At 26.5% G+C, this 20,540-nt stretch overlaps 2 protein-coding genes across 4 annotated transcripts in view; both read left to right on the top strand.

The window, feature by feature from the left end:
• Positions 1-20,540, top strand: part of LOC145184956 (huntingtin-interacting protein 1-like) — an 86,795-nt gene that overhangs the window by 18,783 nt on the left and 47,472 nt on the right. The gene's annotated exons all lie outside the window — the stretch shown is intronic.
• Positions 1-20,540, top strand: part of LOC145184112 (leucine-zipper-like transcriptional regulator 1) — a 40,066-nt gene that overhangs the window by 18,789 nt on the left and 737 nt on the right. The window contains exons 2-21 of one of the 3 annotated variants that reach the window (XM_090093817.1): positions 4,294-4,504; positions 6,003-6,065; positions 6,178-6,326; positions 6,826-6,922; positions 9,304-9,387; positions 9,549-9,603; positions 10,059-10,198; positions 11,937-12,083; positions 12,309-12,357; positions 12,554-12,763; positions 12,904-12,990; positions 14,114-14,297; positions 14,386-14,450; positions 14,656-14,772; positions 14,946-15,068; positions 15,183-15,225; positions 17,385-17,491; positions 17,773-17,795; positions 18,725-18,776; positions 20,232-20,381. In XM_090093817.1, coding sequence (XP_089949943.1) covers positions 4,356-4,504; positions 6,003-6,065; positions 6,178-6,326; positions 6,826-6,922; positions 9,304-9,387; positions 9,549-9,603; positions 10,059-10,198; positions 11,937-12,083; positions 12,309-12,357; positions 12,554-12,763; positions 12,904-12,990; positions 14,114-14,297; positions 14,386-14,450; positions 14,656-14,772; positions 14,946-15,068; positions 15,183-15,225; positions 17,385-17,491; positions 17,773-17,795; positions 18,725-18,776; positions 20,232-20,381 — 2,094 coding nt within the window. In that variant the 5' untranslated portion in view covers positions 4,294-4,355. Of the gene's footprint in view, positions 1-4,284; positions 4,505-6,002; positions 6,066-6,177; positions 6,327-6,825; positions 6,923-7,463; positions 7,527-9,303; positions 9,388-9,548; positions 9,604-10,058; positions 10,199-11,936; positions 12,084-12,308; positions 12,358-12,553; positions 12,764-12,903; positions 12,991-14,113; positions 14,298-14,385; positions 14,451-14,655; positions 14,773-14,945; positions 15,069-15,182; positions 15,226-17,384; positions 17,492-17,772; positions 17,796-18,724; positions 18,777-20,231; positions 20,382-20,540 lie in introns of those variants that run through there. The other 2 variants (XM_090093816.1, XM_090093818.1) reach the window with 2 other exon arrangements.

Genomic DNA, 20,540 nt, shown 5'->3' with positions numbered 1-20,540 from the left:
ATATATATATATATATATATATATATATATATATATATATATATATATATATATATATATATATATAGCTGTAAGACGTTAAGTTAACATAGCTACGGTACAACGTGAAATCTATCCTTTTTTTTTTTTTTTTAGATGTTTCTTACTAGAATATTTTGGAGTTTAAAATCATTCTTTTATCATGCTGTTATTGTGATTTGTGGGTACAAGTTCTTAAGTGATTTGAATAATATTTATTTGCATCCATCAAGTTCTACAATCGAGGAGCATGTGCAAGAAAGTTTGGCTCGCCTGGAATTTTTGCATAAATTTTTTACGAACTTTTCATTCTCTAATCCAAGCAATCCTGACACTTTAATAGTAATAATCACCTCTCAGAGATATTATGGAAGTGTTTATCTTGATTATCCTTTTCAAACTATTGGTACATTGCTTTTTGCAATGAAACCCCATGAAAAAAATATCGGAATTTTTATTTGTAATACAACAGAAAATCTTCATAGTGCAAATAGCAGCTTAGATGATTTAATTGGATCTCCACATATTTACAAATTCAGCAATAATCTCATTCAGGATGATAAACAAGGAAGATGGTATAGGGAGCTGCTTGATTATATTTCTTGTCTTGTTGAAACACAAAAGAGGTACCCTAACACAAAATACTTTATAGTTAATGAAGATGATGGACTTATTGTGAATAGCTTTTATGATAACTTAAACAAAGTGTTATCCCAAGTTAATTTTTTAACGATTCAAAGTGCTGGTAAAAAAAAGATAAGTCATGTTAAGCTATTTCACCCATTAGATTTGCGAAAAATTCCTTTCATTATTTACCTAATTACTGTTCCTTTAACTTTTGCAAGCTTGATAAAAATGATATCCATGTATTCCTCATTTTCTGTTTCAAAGCTATTTTTATTTACTATTTTCTTAATTACCTTTTCTTTTCTTTTTGGCATTGGTGCTAATAGTGTTGGAATCCTACACTTTAAAATGACAGGTAATATTGCACTTGTTAATCAAGAATCCTGTTGTTTAGTTTCTGTTATTTTCCCATCAAATACTTTGGCTGCAACAATTAAGTATCTCATTGAGGAAAGTAAGATTGGTATTGAAACAGGTATCTATCGGGCTAAAGACACAATTCTAGATGACTTACCTCTAAAAACAGATATGGATGTTCTTATGACAGAGTTTAATCTTGTTGAACACATAGGAAGATTTTCAACAAAAAGTGTTTGATACTTGTTTATAAAATATCCACCAATTTTGTGGATAAAAAAGTTATAAGGTTTTTAAGATGCTAAGCATTAAGAACAGCATACACATAACAAGTATTTTAGGTATACATGCATTGTTTATAACTAAAGTATTGATAAAAGATGACAGTTGCATGTATGTATGTATGTATGTATGTATGTATGTATGTATGTATGTATGTATGTATGTATGTATGTATGTATGTATGTATGTATGTATGTATGTGTATGTATGTACATGTATGTATGTATAAATGTATTTGTATGTAATGCATAATTTTATATAATTTAAACTTTAGCAAGCGCTGATAAAAAATATACAGAAAAATTTAATTTTTTTTAAAAAAAGCCAAACAAAGTTTTAAAATATCTGAAAAATATAACAATTTTCTTACAGACCATGGTTGGATATGGTAGTGGAAGTTCTTTAGGGTTTAGTTTTAATGGAGTAGGTTTGTTATGCAATTCCAACAATAGCACTCTAGCTTAATTATTTAGATGCATCGGCTGAAAAAAATGAAAATTTATTATTTTAAATTCTAATTCTGCAGGTTTTTTTGGTTTTGTTCCAGAATAATTTGTAATAAAGTTATGTGTTGGTATAATGGTTTGATTTAGGATTAAATCTTCAATTAATGGTATATTGAATAAACTTTATAAATTTTTTAATGTGTAATGACCAATAATAATGTCTGACCATTAGTTACTGTTCATTATTCTTAATATTAGATTTTAACAGATTATTTGATATTAACTTGTTAAGATATTAAAATATTGTATACAGTAGAAGCTAAAAAGATGAGACTATTCTTTTTTGATGTCTTTTTGCTTTGTAACTTTGAAATTTACTGTTAAAAAATTTGGAGTTTTTTATGGTAGACTGCTGTTTGTACTAGTTTTTGATTTTGATTTGCTTTTTATATATATATATATATATATATATATATATATATATATATATATATATATATATATATATATATATATATATATATATATATATATATATATATATATATATATATATATATATATATATATATATATATATATATATATATATATATATATATATATATATATATATATATATATATATATATATATATATATATGGTGTTTCATAACTTTTAAAAATATTTAACAGAAAATGATGGGACCATTTAGTTCTTATCATTCTTTTCTGTAATATTAAAAATAATTTACACATTGTTTGAATATTTTGAAAACAATATTTAAATGATAATAACAGAAAAAGTAGCAGATTAAAAGGAATCTCATAGGAGAAACAGAAACTTATTATTCAAGATGCTTTAAAAGTTTTATTTCAAGGTCAAGTTGCTGCCCAATTTAGAGTTTTGAAACAGGGATATAAAGTCTTATCAAAGGTTATGAAGGACAAAGTGATATATTAGTAAAAAAAAAATAGTACTAAGCAAAATTGAGTAAATGACTTTTTAGATGTGATATAAAATGTGATATTAAAATCTCATTGTGATAATTCTATCTTCTCTCATTTTTGATGAAATAAAACTTTTAAAACTGCTTGATTAATTTCCTATAAGAATCATTATGATTTTCTTCTATTGTTATTAATATTAAGTATTGTTTTAAAATTATTTAAAATGCTGCAAAATAATGGTAAATTTTTGTATTTTTTATATAATTTTAAGTTTTGAGGCACTGCTGAATATGTTTGTATGTTGTACTTTTATCTTCTCATTAAAGAGTTACTATTTTGAGAAAAATGAATCATTTAAGTGGGTTTGCTAGTAGATTTTGTCGGAGTGCAATAAATCAATTTAACATTTTTGGATACAGTTGGAATAAGAGTTTGCCTCTACATGAGGTAGTAAGATCTGATATGCAGATTCGAGGTACCAAATATGGTATGGAATATCAACCCAACAATCTTCAGCGTAAAAGGAAACACGGTTTTTTAAAGCGGCTTAGCACTGTGGCTGGACGTAGAGTCTTAGAAAGGAGAAGATTGAAAGGAAGAAGATTTCTTTCTCACTAATAAACTATTTTTGTAGTGTAAGTTTGTGTTGGCAGCAGAAAGTTTTTAACAGTGTTGTTTTTTATTTCAGTTGTCCTTTAACCCTGTAGAGCTATTTCTTTGTGATAACCTTTTTGTATTCTCCTTTTAAAATCATAAAATGCAAATATAAAACTTGAGATGTAAGGGTGATATAAAAATATATGAAAAATAAGGGTTATATATATATATATATATATATATATATATATATATAGCTATTTTAAGTTGTATTATTTTCAAATACAATATCTCCTGTTCGTATAAGAGTGCTCAATATTTTGTATAAATAGAGCAATATATATATAAATATATATATATATAAATATATATATATATATATATATATATATATATATATATATATATATATATATATATATATATATATATATATATATAACAACAACTATGTCTGGTACTTAAAGTTTCATGCCTAGCGGCAATCATCAGCCATGAAATACATTTGTATTTCATGGATTTGTATTTCATGGCTGATGATTGCCGCTAGCATGAAACTTTAAGTACCATACATAGTTGTTGTTTCTTCATTATATATATATATATATATATATATATATATATATATATATATATATATATATATATATATATATATATATATATATATAGCATACCTATTTATAATTATAAATCTCTAATAGACAGTTTTTTTATTGCTAATAGTTTGTTATTGACTTTTTCCACTTTTGTATTTTTTTTTTTTTAAAGTTATAAACTAAGTTTCAATTAAGTTTTCTGTTTAAATTGATTTAAACTGTGTGTGTGTTTGTGTGTTTGTGTTTGTGCGTGTGTGTATAACCACTTTAAAATGGTTAGCAGATTTTTTTTTGTTTTTAAAGTTTTCTTAAATATTAAACATGTTAAAAAAGTAATGAACCAAAATATATGGTTTAGGGTGATAATTCCATATTTTTAACTGGTTATCGCTCTGAGAAAACACTTTTTCATTGTACATTTGTTCAGTTTTCATAGACATAGAAATCATATATCCAAAGTGTGTATAGAAAATTTTGGTAGAAAATAGATATAACATCATGAGTCATTCAATTCCACATTCAAACAGCTTTTGCAGTGATGAAGCTTCAGCACAAACAATTGAAAACCTAATTTTAGATTTTGGTCCATCAGAAAGTGTTCATAAATGGTGCAAGTTACCTGAGTGTGATGAGTTTGTTGGGTCCAAGTGAGTTTTTTTTTTTTGGTTATTCCTATTATTATGTCTAATTATTATTATTATTATTATTTTTATTACTATTATTATTATTATTATTATTATTATTATTATTATTATTATTATTATTATTACTATTATTATTATTATTATTATTATTACTTGTATTTTTATTATTATTATTTTTGTTGTTATTGTTATCTTTTTTTTGTTTGTTTGTTAAATGCTAAAGAGCAGAAAATAATTTAGTGCTTCTATCTTTGTCAAATACTTTTTGAATAGCAATTATTTCTTATGTGGGAAATACATTATCACATCGAATTAGGCTGTTTAAAAATGACTTAAATAAGAGACAAAATGAATATGTTTGCTACACTTTGTCTTATTTGAATGAAAACACTGTGAATACTAAAGTTAATTGCACTGGAAAAGATGTTCTGTAAACCACTTTAATTTGAAATCCACCATCCACTTAACTAACTACATACTGTTAACTGAACTACATACTAACTTAACTACTATTCTAGTTAAGATCTAACACTTTAACTTCTCCGAAAGTTTTGTATATGCTTGATTAAAAGTGGGATTTTTCCTTAGTTTGACAGTTGCTTACAAACAGCATTGAATTTGTGAGTGAATATTTCAAACTGGTGACAAGTTTACTTACATATTCAGCTTTTTGGTATTTTCTCGTTTATTTGTTAAAGATTCTTTATGATCTTTTTTTATCTTCTTTTTTTGCTATAATCAGTGAGGAAATTTTTATTAAAGTTTTCTTCGTCCTAAGATTTTTTTGATTCTAGAATGTGTTGTAGGATAAGGTTACATTCATGCAAGAAATTATTTACTTTAACCAAGTGCTTTTCAACTTTATAAAGTTGAAATGCACTTATTTAAGATAAATAATTTCTTCTTCTTTTAGACTTGCACATAAGTAGTAATTTGTATCTAGAAAAATGTAAGTTATTATGTTACTATTACTTAGATCTTAAAATCTAGAAAAATGTAAGTTATGTTTCACTAAAAAACAAAGTGTAAAAGTAGAATTTAAATAAGAAAAAAACACAATAAATGAAGTCAAAAAAAAAAAAAAGTTCTGTAGTAAGTAAATGTTTATAGTGAATGTGCAAAGTCAATGTATAGTAAGTAATAAGGTACTTTTTTTTCATTTCTGTATTTATTACTGAAAGTTTCAATAAATAGTATGGTCTGCCATAAAATCTAATTGTTTATGACGCTCTTAACAAAAATTTAATTCTTTAGAGACATCTGATTTGTCCCAAAAACGTATTAGAAGAGGGTTATATACGAGCTGAATAAAAAGTTATAAAATATTTTAGCCTAAAAAAATTAAAGTTGCTCACTTTTTAAATAGCTATCAATAATCTATCTTTAGTTCATTAATGTTATATAGTTCCTAATATTTTGTATATAGAAAGAAATAATCTGTCTATTTTGAAATACTGACTAATGTATTTACTAATTACCTAAGCTGCTTAATTATATTTAGGCGCAGTAAACACTCACTTGTCGCATGGGGAGATTTGCTGTATGTTTTTGGTGGTGATAATGGGTAATTTTTGACTTATTCTTTGGCATAAGCAGTTTTCCTGTTGTTTTTCATGTTATGTGTTCCCTAAAAACTAAGCTTCTTTTTTTAGTGTAAAACTTATATTATTTTTAAGAAAACGTATGCTGAATGACTTACTGCGTTTTGATATTAAAGATAGCTCATGGGGCCGTGTTGTAACTTCTGGTACATCTCCAGCTCCCCGATACCACCATTCTGCTGTTGTTTTTGCAAATAGCATGTTTATTTTTGGTGGTTATACAGGTGAATGATAGTTATAGTTTATAAAATAAAATAAAAAGAAGGATTCTTTTGCATAATTGATCAGCAAGGTTAGCAGTTGCTCTGATTATTTTACTTCTTCATAACGATTTCTATAGTATTGTAATGGACTCCTGTGTTCTTTACCTCAGGGTTTTTGAGTAAAACTTTTTTTTTTTTTTTTTTTTTTTTTTATATATATATTATAGTTATTATATCACATTGCAAAACATGGAAGTTATAAAATATATCAAATTTGAAGATTTAATTGATTCAATACACACTTTATTGCTTTCAACAGTTATACTCCTGTAAATAGTAGTCTGAACTAACAATTAATCATAATAACAAAAACTGCATAGTGAGCAGATTTGTTTAGGATAAATTTGTCAGTTTTGAAATAATTTAGCTAAAAGGGGGTCTAATTAGTAAAGACCAATTATTCTCCTTTTTAGTTAAATTACTTCAAAGTTAATTAAAATGCAAACTGTCTTTACTTTAGGAGATATTTATTCTAATTCTAACTTACGAAATAAAAATGATTTATTTGAGTACCGATTCAATACTGGTCAATGGATTGAATGGCAAGTTACTGGGAAGTAAGATAATTTTTGGTCTTAAAAGTTAATTTTATACCTACTTAGTTGTTTTTTTAAATTAACTACCTTAAGTTACACCAAATACATTGGGAGTTTTCAGAAATTTGGAATGAACCAGTAGCATGAAATCAAAATGTAATTTTGGTACAGGTGAAAAAGAGCAACCACAATTGTTTATTCTGCTGTTAGTAATGTCATAAGCTAGTACTACTAAAGTTTCTTTTATAAATCTACTGTGTCTTTTAAGTCCTATATTGTTGTAGACTTCTAAAAGATTGACTCTGATAATGATAAACCTTAGTATGTGATTTTGTATATTTCTTCTTATATGCAGCTCATAATGATTAATTTTTGAATGTTTTAAAGCATGTTTTTATTAATATGTTAATATTATCCAATTCTTCTCAAGAATTCTCTTTTACTACTTTTAATCATGTAACTCTTTGTATAACTTGAACTGTTTATTACTAAATAGAATTTACTTTTATACTATCCCATATTATGCTAATGAGTTTTCTGTAATGAACTTATCTTTTTCAAGGTTGTTAAAGATTAAAGGTTATTTCAAGATAAAGGTTATTTCAACATGCCTGCTGGGTTAATGGTAGTCTTAAGTTTTTGTTTAAACCAGGTTTCTAAGTTAATAGAGCTGATGAGAGGGTCAAATGATAATATAACCCATACAAAAATATCTTTTAAATTCACTTCCCTAATTATTTTACAAGTATGGAGTTTACAATACTTCCTGTATAATTTGTTTCTTGGCTCAACAGCTTCTTCACCTAATACTCCTTTAATTCTTTATTGATTTCATGTTTGTCCATCAATAATTTTGGAGTTGCTCCACATATTGGATAAATTTGCGATGATTTTGTGTTTGTAATGAATGCAAGTGTTTTCCTATCTATCATAGACATCACAAAGGAAAAACAATAATTACACATTTTAAAGTTCAACCTTAATTGTTTCTAAATCTTCTATTTCTTTTTCTACACCAGCTTTCTAGAACCACATTCACGCATTCCTCAATGAACTCCAAAATTAGAGGGCATTTTCTCAATCATTTACTCTGTGATTAGAAAATTGCTGCTTGAATTGTTGTCTTCATTTGCAATTTTTTTTGGCATTTGCTACATTCATTCAAATCAACAAAATCTTTTTTCGGTTGTTTATGTTTTGATGCTGATGTTAATGGTATTGGGGATTCAGATGATACCAACTTTTTTGTACTTTTTTGCAGTTTAAATACACAATTTAACTATTCTCATGTCTTAATTAAGTCTAGTCATCATACTGTAACATTCCTTCAAAATATTGTAAATTAACAGCATAAATACTTTTTATGCTATTATATAATACTGCTTTTTGGTTATCTTTGAAAGTTTCTTTCGATTTCACATAATCACAAGCTCTAATAATGTTTTCATTTGAAATCAAATGAATGTCAAAAAACAGCCAATTATATTTTTGATATGAATATCCATTTTCCTTTGATTTATTAAAGTTGGGATCTTGTAATATCAATTGTTGAATTTTTGCACATTCTGTGAGTTTTATAGAAATACAGCAGGTACACATCAGGTAACTTTGGAACCTAAGGCAGGAAATCATGCGACATTCACAACTACATTTTTACATCATACTATATTTTTCTACCTGCCAATAAAATTAATTAATTAGGTTCATTTTATACCATTCATTAAAGATCATATGATATTTACAGATATATGCATCATGTAACATTTTTCTACCTGATAAACAATAGAAAAAAGGGAAGCTTTTCTACCTACTGTTTAAGATCAGATGATTTCCTTAGGTGTTATACATCACATGGCATCATCTGTACCTGGTATTAAAAAAAAACACATTTAGCTGTCGTTTTTACAATAGATGTCCAAGGAAAGTTTTATTTACAATTTTTTTTTTTTTTTTTTATATAATTTTTAACTTTATCACTAAATATCTTCAAAACTTTATAGCTTAGAGCATTCATATTTTTCCTATCAAATGTAATCTTAATAAAACTCCAGTTAAATATAGAAATTTAAAATGTGACTTGTTTGCTTTTTGACCACCTGATTTTATACTGTGTATTGGCCTCCATATAATGGCTTAAAGTCTATGTAAAAACATGGCTGTGTTATGTCGAATGAATTCCATTAGCTGAACATTTACTTGAATTGTTTTTTTCTATTTCACTTTCAAATGTACCAGGTTTTACGGTTCTACTGTCTATTTGATATACTAATGTTAAATTCATGATTTAAAAAAATAGCATGTACTAAGTAAATATATTACTTACTCAGGTTAATTTTTGATTGGTTAATTTTATTGTGAATTCAGTTTGTTAATATGTAAATCCAATATCTATTTAATTTTAGTATCCCTGTTGCTCGATCTGCTCACGGAGCTGTTGTTTATAAAAATAGCATGTGGCTATTTGCTGGCTATGATGGCAATGCAAGGTAAGTGTTGTTGTTTTTTCTGTAACTTATAAATTATCATAATATTCAAGTGTTTAATTATAACACATTTTGTTACTTAGTTATCATTAGCCATCAGTAAGTAATAAAGTATGTTAATTATACATTCATTACTGATTTATACCATATATCTTACTTTATAGGTTAAATGATTTATGGAGTATTTGCTTGTCTGATCCAATGCCGGCATGGATCGAGGTAAAACAATATTTGCTGTCTTTGATTTTGTTTTTTTCATTATATCTACTTTTTTTTTTTTTTTAATTTCCATTTATCATCAATTAATAATGTCCTTGCATATTTTTTTAACGAAAGTGTACTAGTAATTTTTTTATTGTTGTTTTCTCTGATATATGTTTTTTCATCTTTTTCACAAATATTTCACAAAAAATCACAGTTTGCCTTTAAAAAATAAACTGTGCTAATGATATTGATATTATAATTATGATTCAAGGTTTTGTGCTACAGCTCTTTAAGAAATATAGTTACCATCAAACTAAAATCCCTACTTTAAAAGACCACAGTTTACTAAAAAAAATAGGCAATAAGATAATTGGGATAAAAAGTTAGAGATAAAAATAAAATGTTTAAAAAAATAAAAAGATAAAAAATAAAAAAGATTTTAAATTAATTGTTGCTAATTGTCTGATTAGATCCAACAAATTGGAAAACGCCCTCCAACTTGCTGCAACTTTCCAGTGGCAGTTGCAAGAGATTCAATGTACGTATTTTCAGGCCAGAGTGGTGCCAAGATAACTAACGACCTTTTTCAATTCCACTTTTTAGATAAAAAGTAAGTGAGTGTTAAAATGATGCAAATCATGTTTGACAATATTCTGTGATCTTATGTTTTGGTTTTTCAACTTTGATTCATTTTGAACATTTTTTATGCATTCTTAATCTAATGTTTATAATATTTATTCATATTCCATAATATATACAGAAATGTATAGTAATAGTATGTAGTAATGTATAGTAATAGTGTGTAGTATTGTATACTATAGTAATTGCTACTATTAATGAATTTTAGCTTTTAATTTTATTTTAAATCAGTGTTAAAAATAGAAATAATACAGTGGGTTGCATAAATATAGTCAGTGGATTTTTAATATGATTTTTTTATGTGTTTTTTTTAAAGTTTAAAGCAAACAAAAAAATTAATAATTTAAATTATTTTAAATTTTATTAACAGTGGTATTATAAACAAAATAAGAAAAAAAACTTTTTCAAAAAAAAAAAAAAAACATTTAAGACTTTTAATGAGAAATATATACAACTGTTAAAAAAAAACAAAAAAAAACAGAGCAAAAATATAGAGTCAAAGTGCATTTTAGTATTTTGTACTTTAGTATCATGAACTTTCACACATGCATGAATATGTCTAGGCATAGATTCAACTTGTCTGATGCGTAATTCTCTTCAATTGCAAAAAATTCTTTCCAAAGCTTTTCCAAGGCCTGCTTTAGTTGTGCAACACTGGTTATGCTCTCTTTGACCAATCTCCTGTCTATCCAAGCCCAAATGTTCTTGATGGGATTGAGATCTGGAGAATGAGCTGGCCAAGGCATGACTGTACTGTTTTTCTGAACAACCCACTCTTTAACCGAGATTGCAGTGGGAGCCATTGCACCATCGTACTGAAAAATCAATTATTGTTGTCTTCCGTAAAAAGCTCTAACTGTTGGTAAAAATCTACTTTCGAGGGTCTCTTTGTAGTTGTACTGGTTAATTCTGCTGTTATAAATGTTGTATGGCCTTTTCCTTTATGGGAGAAGCATCCTCATATTCCGACTGATCCTCCTCCACCTTGTATCCTTGGTACACAAAAATGCTCTTTGAACTTTTACCAGCCAGCCTTTTGATAGATAATCTTGACTTGTGATTTATCACCTCAAAATTAAATTCATCTCTAAAAATGACTTTGGCTCAGTCTTCTACAGACCAGTGAATTCTTTCTTGTGAACCCTTCAGCAAGTTCTAGCTATTTCTCGTTGGCTTTTTGTTTTATCTTTTAGCAGACCTACAATTTGCCATCGTATGTTGTCTGAAACAGCTTTCTCCCCATATTTGTCTTTTTTTCTTTACCAAATAATTACCAATGGGAATAACTTTATTTTATTTTTGTAAGAATGTTTATATAGTTCGAAAGAAATCAACCACCAAATTTTGGACTGTTCAGATAACATTTTGTTGAGGTGTTTTAACTTAAGTCGTTAAATTTTATCTGACTATATTTTTGCTACATTAGAAATACAGGTATGTTCTAATTGGATTAATATTAACTTAAGACTGGTAAATCTAACAAGTTCAAGTTATATACGATTTGATAAAGAATAAATTAATTAACACTGAATGTGTTATCTTTGAAACCAACTAAATAATACGCTTTTAATTGTATTAGTTGGTTTCAAAGATAATTTTGAAAAAAAACAAAAATTTAGCATAAACAAAGTAGTGACTATATTTATGCAACCCACTGTAAAATAGACATTTTAAAAAATTTTAAAAATATTTTTAATATTTTGTAATAGATGGACTCGAATCACAACTGAACATCTGTTGAAAGGTACACCTCCACCCCCATCTCGTAGATATGGTCACACAATGGTTGCTCATGATAGACATTTATATGTTTTTGGTGGTGCAGCTGATAACACTCTACCAAATGACTTATACTGGTATCAATAAGTTTCTACTAAAATTTTGAAATACATGCATCTGCCTAATAAAAATCAATTCAAAAGTTTTCTGCTGTCAATAAAATGTTTCATTAATGCTAATACTTTTTTGTAAGATTAAGAAAAGTTTTAAGGCCATTATATATATTTTTTTGAAACTTAATGAAGGCAATTTCAGAACTTAGTTTAGACTTAAGTTAAGGATAAATCTTTTTTATTGTAAAGGTATGATCTTGAAACAGAAACATGGGATGTCATTCAGACTGAAGGAGAGGTTTGCTACTAACACTTTATCTTTATTTGAGCAGCTAGAAGTCAATGTTGCTGTCAAAATTGATTTATAAATAAGTTTTGATGTTATAATGCTTTTTGCTGAATAACTTCAAAACATGTTTTTGTTTTTAAAAGAATTTAATGTTGCTTCATAACAAAATACAAACTTGATAAATTTATGCTTCTATAAATTTTAGTTACCAAATGGAAGATTGTTCCATGATGCTGATGTCATTGGGGATCGCATGTATGTGTTTGGAGGAACTGTTGATAATAATGTGCGAAGTGGTGAACTTTTTTATTTCACATTCTCATCTTATCCAAGGTGCACTCTACAAGAAGATTTTGGCCGACTTTTGGAAAGCAGACAATTTTGTGATATGACATTTTCACTCAATAGAGATGAGGTAAGTTTTTTTGCATCTTTTTTTTTATATAATTTTCAAGTTTTAAAACAATTTCAAAATATAAAGGATATTTAATCGTCATTGTTTCTCTCATCTACTGAAAAACTTTTTTCAGTGCTTTAAATGCTTGGTGATTTTAGGAAAAAATAGGTGCTCACATTTCAATTGTTGCAGCACGATCACCAGTCCTACGTGAACAAATCAGACATCTATTGATCAAAGAAGAAGTATGTTTAAGACTATTTTAAATCTTAATGTTTAGTCAAAGTTTTTTGATTTTTATTTTAACAAATCATTCAGTACAAACATACAGTATTACCGCAAAGTCAATGGTTTGTAAGAAAGACTTTTTTTATCATTTAATTTTTAAGCTTTTTAAACCCATGAATAGAACAAGTGCTTTTCATTATTTAAGTATTTACTTAAATCTTTTAATGTTTTTTTAAATAAATAATTTAGTCAAATTCAAATTAAACAAATACAGTTCCATTAAGAGAAAATGAAAATTCATTAAAAAAAAAAAACATTCCTAAATACTCAATGTCTTATCATCTCACACTTGTTTGTTAAAAGTTCATTAGTATAATGAGGGGCTGACTTTAAGTGCTGGTAATGAATAGACTTCAAGTCAGGACTACTAACAGACAACTTTTAATGTAAATGTTTAGGACATAACATCTGAAAAGGTGAATACTTTTGCTAAATTTGTAGGAGTACCTTGAAGTTTAATTGATATCTCAAGGTTTTTTTCAGGAATGTAGGTATTACCATATTTGTTAATTTGACAATATAAATTCCTAAGCTCAAAAAGTTATGCATGCTCACATTCCAAGTGATAAGCAAGTTACTTAGTACATTCCAAGTTATATGCAGGTAAGCTTGCAGGGGTTCTATGCAGGTAAGTTTAGATTTCTTTGACTGTTAACTTAGATGTTCATATTGTCAATAAACAACACTACTCACTATTTTAATGTGTTTCCAGTTTAGATTGATGTGTAAATAATTAAAGTTAAAAAGAAAAAAACTCCATATTGGACAATAATTTTAAAAATCAAAACAGCAAATATTAAGTACTGTTTTGTTTTTTATTATGACTGTCCCTTAAATTTATAGAAGTTTCTTTTTTTGTTAAAATGTTTGCTTTTTTTTTTGTGTGTAACTTATAGTAAAACTAAAAAAAAAAAAGTTAAACTATTTTTAATAAAGATTGTTTTGTTCATGAGTTATGAAGCTAAATGACCAAAAAAAATTTCTAATGTCCCTTGAATTTGTGGCAAAGTACTGTATCTAGATTCGGTTATGCTGTCACAAAATAAAGGTGGTAGTGATTAGGACTTTTTTATTTTACAGAATGCTACAGTAAGGCAACCCGTGGAGCGTCCTTCAGATGACAGTGCATCAAGTATGCGTCAACTGAACCGCTTTTCTAATTCAAAAGATAAGATTTGTATTAATATTGGTGATGCTAATAAATTAGCGTTTAAAGTAGTTCTATGCTTCATCTATACGGACCAAATATACCCATACATAAAAGGTTAATTAAATTATTATCTTTAGCATGAGCTATACTGATTTTATTTCAAACTTTAAAAAATTTAAGCTAATGTTTTTGATATTTGTAGATGAACATGGTGCAACTACTGATATAATAAAGTTAATGATGGATGTTTATAACTTTGCTGTCCGAGTATAATTTTTTTTTTTTTTTTTTTTTTTTTTTTTTTTTTTTTTTTGCAGTTTAAGTTATAAATTTGTAAAAATAACTATTACAGGTTGTTTCTTATGTCACTTTCTTTCAAATGCTCTGCTTTTTTAAAATTTCGTTTTTCTATGCTATGTTTGAATGCCTTTAATAGTAATGTAGAAAGCAAAATGTTTTGTTTTTTAAAAAGTTTGATTTGATGCGCCTGCGGCTGCTCTGTGAACAATACATTGAGGCATCAATATCTACAAAAAACGTGTTAGCTGCTTTAGAGTGTTCACAGTCACTTCATTTGGAATTTATAAAGGTAACAACTTCCTAAGATAACTCAGCAACCCAAACATAAAAGTGTTTATGACTGTAAAATCTAAGAATTAAAAGATTTACGCTTTTGTTTTAAAAATTTTTTTTTTTTTCTTTTTCAAAGTAAACTTTAGAGTTGAATTTAGAATGCATTCTTTCTTCTTTCTAATTTCGTAGGAGTTTTGTATGCGGTTCATCATCAGAGAAGTTCATTTTAACCAAATTATTCTTGGAACAGATTTTGAAGAATTAGACAAAGCCTTAATAATTGAAATTATTAGAAGGAAGCAGCTTCAACAGGTAATTTTTTTTCACCTTTTTAACATGTTATTAATATTTTATAGATTGCTTGTAATTTTTTGTTTTAATTTTAGTATACTATTTTATATTATTTTAAAACTCTAATATTTTTAGCACAATCCAATACCAGACTCTCCAAATTTATCAGGCTCACATGGTAACATTTTGATATTTGTTTTTTGTTTTGTGTAGTCTGCATAGTTTACATTTTTATATTTTATATTTTTCTTTAATTATTAAACTTTGTGTAGTAATTAATTTTTAAGTTTTTGTTTTTATTGAAAAACTCAAATGAATTTAAGTTATGATAAAAAATTAATTTGAAGAAAATCATTTCCGCTAATATAGCCATCTTACAATATCATTTGATAGAGCTTTAAATAAAGTATTACTTTCATAAAAATAATTTTGTTTATTACAAAATTATCATAAATTATGTATATACTATTAGTTATTAAATTTTTATATATCAAAATTCATTATATAATTTTATATATTTATATTTAACATTTAACTAAAACAAATAAGAAGATGAAAACAAATAAGAATCCCAAAGATACTCATGGGATTCAAAATGGGAGATTGAGGCAGCCAATAAACTGTCTGTTTATTTCTGCAGTATGTTTTGGACTATTATTCTTTTTAGAAGGTACATCTTCATCCTAGTCCCAATTTTCTTGCTGAATTTTGAAGGTTTCTTTGCAAGATCTCATGATAAACTTCTTTTGTCATGATGAATAAACTTAAAGTTATCAACCCCAGATCAAGTCATAGGATCCCAGATTATAACTCCTTCAACACTGTGCTTTAATGTAGGGTTTTAATTTAAGTCATTAAGGAACACTGTTGTCATATGATTGACAAAATTAAAAATGTATTAAGCACCAGTTGTTAGATAATGATGATACATCCTGGCACCCCAGATGATACAAAATTCACTATTTGATAAAAAATTAACAAATTATTTTTTTTAAGTAAAATAAACACAAAAAATGAAAGTTGAAAAAAAATATTGTTTTTGTGACTTAATGGGTTAAGAGTTTCTTTCTCTTTTTCTTCTCCTGCTGACAACCATCAGGTGTGAAGGTATTGAATTTTGACTCATCTGATGGTAGGGCACTTCTTGAAAAGAATTCTGGTTTGTCAACATGGTACTTTGCAAATTTCAACCATTTTTTCTGGTTATTCTTGTTAATCTATGGCTTTTTGATAGCATAAAAGCTCTTTAACTTGTGGTTTTTTAGTACTTTTGCAATTATAGTTTGCTAAAGGCTTGCATGAATTTTATTTTCTTTAAATACTTCAAATCTAAAAAATTAAAATATCAGAGTTTAAAAAAAACTGACACCTTTTTTTAGATAAAATCTAAGATTGTTTTGCGCTATATAGCTTTTTCTCAGAAAATTAGATCAGTTAACAGAATTTCTCCTATTTGTTTTATTTTTTTTTACACTTTAATAGTCAATTAGAATACAGACCTTGAAATTGTTTTAAGTTTACTAAAAATGGTCTAAAACAGGGTATAATCCTCAAAGAAAGTAATTTACAAGGATTAACTCAACTAAAAAATATAAACTTTAGTAGTTAAACAAAGACAATTAAGATTTTGACCACACCTTATGGTGCTGGTAAATATCATTTGTGGTACAAAATGCTACAAGGTTCACAATTACATGTGGCTCTTTTTCTGAATCACCAAGAGAAAAAAGAAGAAATATCGTTGAAAAAGTATAAAAAAGGCTTTTTTAAAATTTTTCTAAACTGAAGAGTATTTTTAGATATTATCCAGAGATGAGGGAATAAATTTCCTTTAAAGTTATTAAAGACAACAAGATTAAATGTAAAAGTGTTGTGTCATTTTTTTATTTTCTACAGCATTATATAAATGCAGTACTTTAATTTAAAAAACAGAATACTTCATTTGAATAAGTGTATTTACTTACAATGCTGGTGTAGTTTTTCAGTATAAAAGCTTTAGATGTTAAACTTGTCACTATGAACAATATTATAGTTAAACAATATATAGTATGAACAATATGATAGTATACCTGCTGAATGGCCATTTTAAGCCACATTGCCAAGCCTTGAAATTGTGTTAGGGACACAGGGTTGCCATAATGGCCTAATTACTGAAATGTAAATTTGTGTGCTTATGTTGTCTGAAAGTTCTAACAGGGTTGTTATCAATAATAAAACTTCTAGAAAGTTAAAGGTATTAGTTTTAAAAATTTTTGCTCATCTTGTATGTTTGTGTATAAACTTTAGTTTCTAGATAAAAAAAATTTTCTTTTGATTTAAGTTTTTTATGAACTTTAGTCCCCACTTTAAAAGATGATCTAAAAGCTTTATTGATGACAGAGGTTGGAGCAAGCTTTAGTGATTTTGTTTTATGTTTGAAAGGGAAAGAAATAAAAGCTCATAAGGTAAATTTTATCAACTTCTGCATCTGGTTAAAGTTCTTTAATAATCTTGTTCAGTTTTCAGTAATTTTTTTTAAAAGATATTTTAAAATAATTTTTTTAAAAAAATACATATCAAACTGAAACTTATTTTTAGCTGTGGTTTTTTTTGTTTTTTTTCCTGTTATTTTCTTTATTTTTATCATTCTTATTATTATTATTTGAGGATAAGTAAGGTGAATATGAGTTTCTGAAAGTTATTCTAATGCAATTTTTGTAATATTAATTGGGATTTTTGGTTTCAGGCTGTGTTGGCTGCACGTAGTAGGTAAGTTTTTAAAATGATTTGTTCATTTTTTAACTTTTTATTCATCACTAATGCTTTTTTTTTTTTTTTTTTCTGATTTTAATCTGCAATTCTTTAAAAATGATTTACATTTAAAATTTTCTTTGATATTCATATCAGGGTAATGTTCCCTAGGACAAGACATTTCTATTTTTTAATTTTTGTTTAAAATATTTACTATTAAAAGTAGGAAAAATTGCTTTTTTGTAACTGTTACTCAGGCATCACTAAAAACGTTTGTAAATATGATTAAAAGTGAAAAAAAAAAATTTTGCCACAGCATGTCCTATCTTAAAAAACTCAAAATATGAGACAAGCCCCACTATTTCACTGCCTGATAAACAGACAGTGTTATGTAAATAGTTTGAAAAAATGTGTATTTTGATAAAGCTATTACTTTTCAAAATGGTGAAACATTTTTTAACAATAAAGATTGAGTTTTTAACATTTCTTAGTTGATTATTTTTTTCTTTTTAGCATTTTATTTTTTTTTTTTTTTGAATTTTTTTCTTGAATTTTACAACTTGTTTTTTCTTTTAACACATTTTCAAAATTGATTTGTATGCTTCTTGCCATCAGCTTCAATTTTTCCCTTAAAGTGTTTTTGTAAGGTGTTCTAATCAAAGTATGGCCTTTTGTGCATAACCTGATTGTTTTCAAGGATTGTTTTCGTGGTCAATTTTCTGCAATTAAATACTAACTAAATGTTTTATTTGAACTTGTTTACTTAATATTTTTAAAGACTTTTTTTTACCAACTTTTATTATAAATTACATTTATAGTTTAATTTAAACTTGTAAATTAAATTTAAACTACTAGATGTTTTTTACTTACTATATACTTTACTTATCATAAGTTTTTTTACTTTTTTACTTTACATTTACTATATTTATTTATTATATTTACTTTAGCTACTTTGAAGCAATGTTTCGCTCGTTTGACCCTGTTGAAGGAAAAGCCAATGTACATTCTTTTTTAGTTTTTCAGTATTATCTGTTGTTATTGAGTTTATAACCATAGTGTTATTGGTTGAACACAATGAAATTCAGCACCCTTTAATCATTAGTTACACAAAAACCTCTTAACAGATTTTGTAATTTTTAAAATTTAAGTACTTTTTCTATCAAAGCTTGACTGCATTTAAATTTTCTCACAAGATCTCTCTGTAACTAACATGGATTTGCTTTTGTGGAGCGAATGATTGATTTTGCTTTACATTTATTTTAAACCTTTTTTTTTTTCCACTTGTTTTTCTTTCAACATCACTGCCTAATAAATCCAACCGAAGATAGAGCAACACCACTTAATTTTGAAATGTCAACTTGTGACAACAAAAGATTTAGAAGAAAAATTTCCAAATTTTTCTCAATTTAGTATTTGTTTACTCATTTTAATCCAATAATAATGATAACCAATGCATAACACAATACAATCAAACAAAAACACATTAGCTTCCTTCTGCAAAAATATGTTAAGTAATTTTTTGTTAATTAACAATGAATTTCAATGAGGGTAATGAATTTCATTGTGTTCAACCAATGTATTAAAATTTTTTTTCTTTTTTTAAATTTTTAGAAAAACCTTTCAGTAATCCAAATGTTAAAATTTCTGAAACTGTTTATATCTCACTAATATTAGTTTTATATCTCACTAATATTAGGTTTTCTAGCATAAAATCTGTTTACTAAATGGTATTTTACTTACGTTATCGTATTTTATTTTTTATATATTTGTAGTCATTTTTTCATTAAAAGAGTTTTCCTTGCAAAAAAAATAGAAACTGATGAAATAGCCTACAGTTAAATCTTCTCAATCTAAAAAATTGAAATTAGGAAATCATTTTCTAATTGTCAGGCGTCCCAAAATATATCTCTCCATTTCTTTTTGTTACAAAATTTAATGTAATGGAATACAAAAATTATCTAAATTGTATATGAGAATCTAAAATTCAATAAGTTTTTCGTTGTCAAGTTTGGAAAATAGTCACAACTTTTCAGCGTTAGAGCTCTGGAAAGTTCGACCTGTTTCTACAACAGGTTGAACTTGTTAGAGTTTGTAATTAAACCACTCAGCTTAAAGTTGCTCATCAATAATTTAGAAGAATGTTCTTCGATCACCAAAGCATACAGTTAGGCAGTCTGCTTAAATCGAATCACTAACCTAAAAGGTCTGAGCAGATTATGGAGGGTAATGCTTTTGAAATCCTCGTGTTGTAACAATCGACGGACTCTCCTGGGCATAAATTAGAGCTACTGCATCTTGCTATTCAAAAACAGGATTCATTTTAAAAATTTTCAGTTAATATTGAAAAGTTATAAAAACAAATAGATATATTTTGGGACACCCTGTATGTATCATGTTTAGTTTGTTTCCTTTCATAAAGCTATTGGTTTCATCTTTTTTTCTTTTATTAATTAGATTACAATAGGAGATATGGTGCCCTCTCCACAATCTTTTGAAACATTACTGAGATACATATATTATGGAGATATTAACATGCCTCCTGAAGATTCCCTATACTTATTCTCGGCACCATTTTATTTTGGTTTCACAAATTCTCAACTCCAGGTGGGTTGATATTAATTTTACTTTAAATACTTTAAAGTTTTTGTTTTCAACGTTCAAAAATGGAAAGGGAAGAAAAAGTGTAACATTAACTTTAAAAAAAAAAAAAAAGAGTTGAATATGTGTGAGAAGAACCGAAAGGAAAAACTTGGTTCAGTTTCG

The sequence above is a fragment of the Hydra viridissima genome, unplaced genomic scaffold, assembly GCF_058129835.1.
Source record: "Hydra viridissima isolate aposymbiotic clone 2 unplaced genomic scaffold, HvirCarnegie_v1 scaffold_7, whole genome shotgun sequence".
NCBI classification, from domain to species: Eukaryota; Metazoa; Cnidaria; class Hydrozoa; order Anthoathecata; family Hydridae; genus Hydra; species Hydra viridissima.
This window is presented reverse-complemented; position numbering and strand designations above follow the sequence as displayed.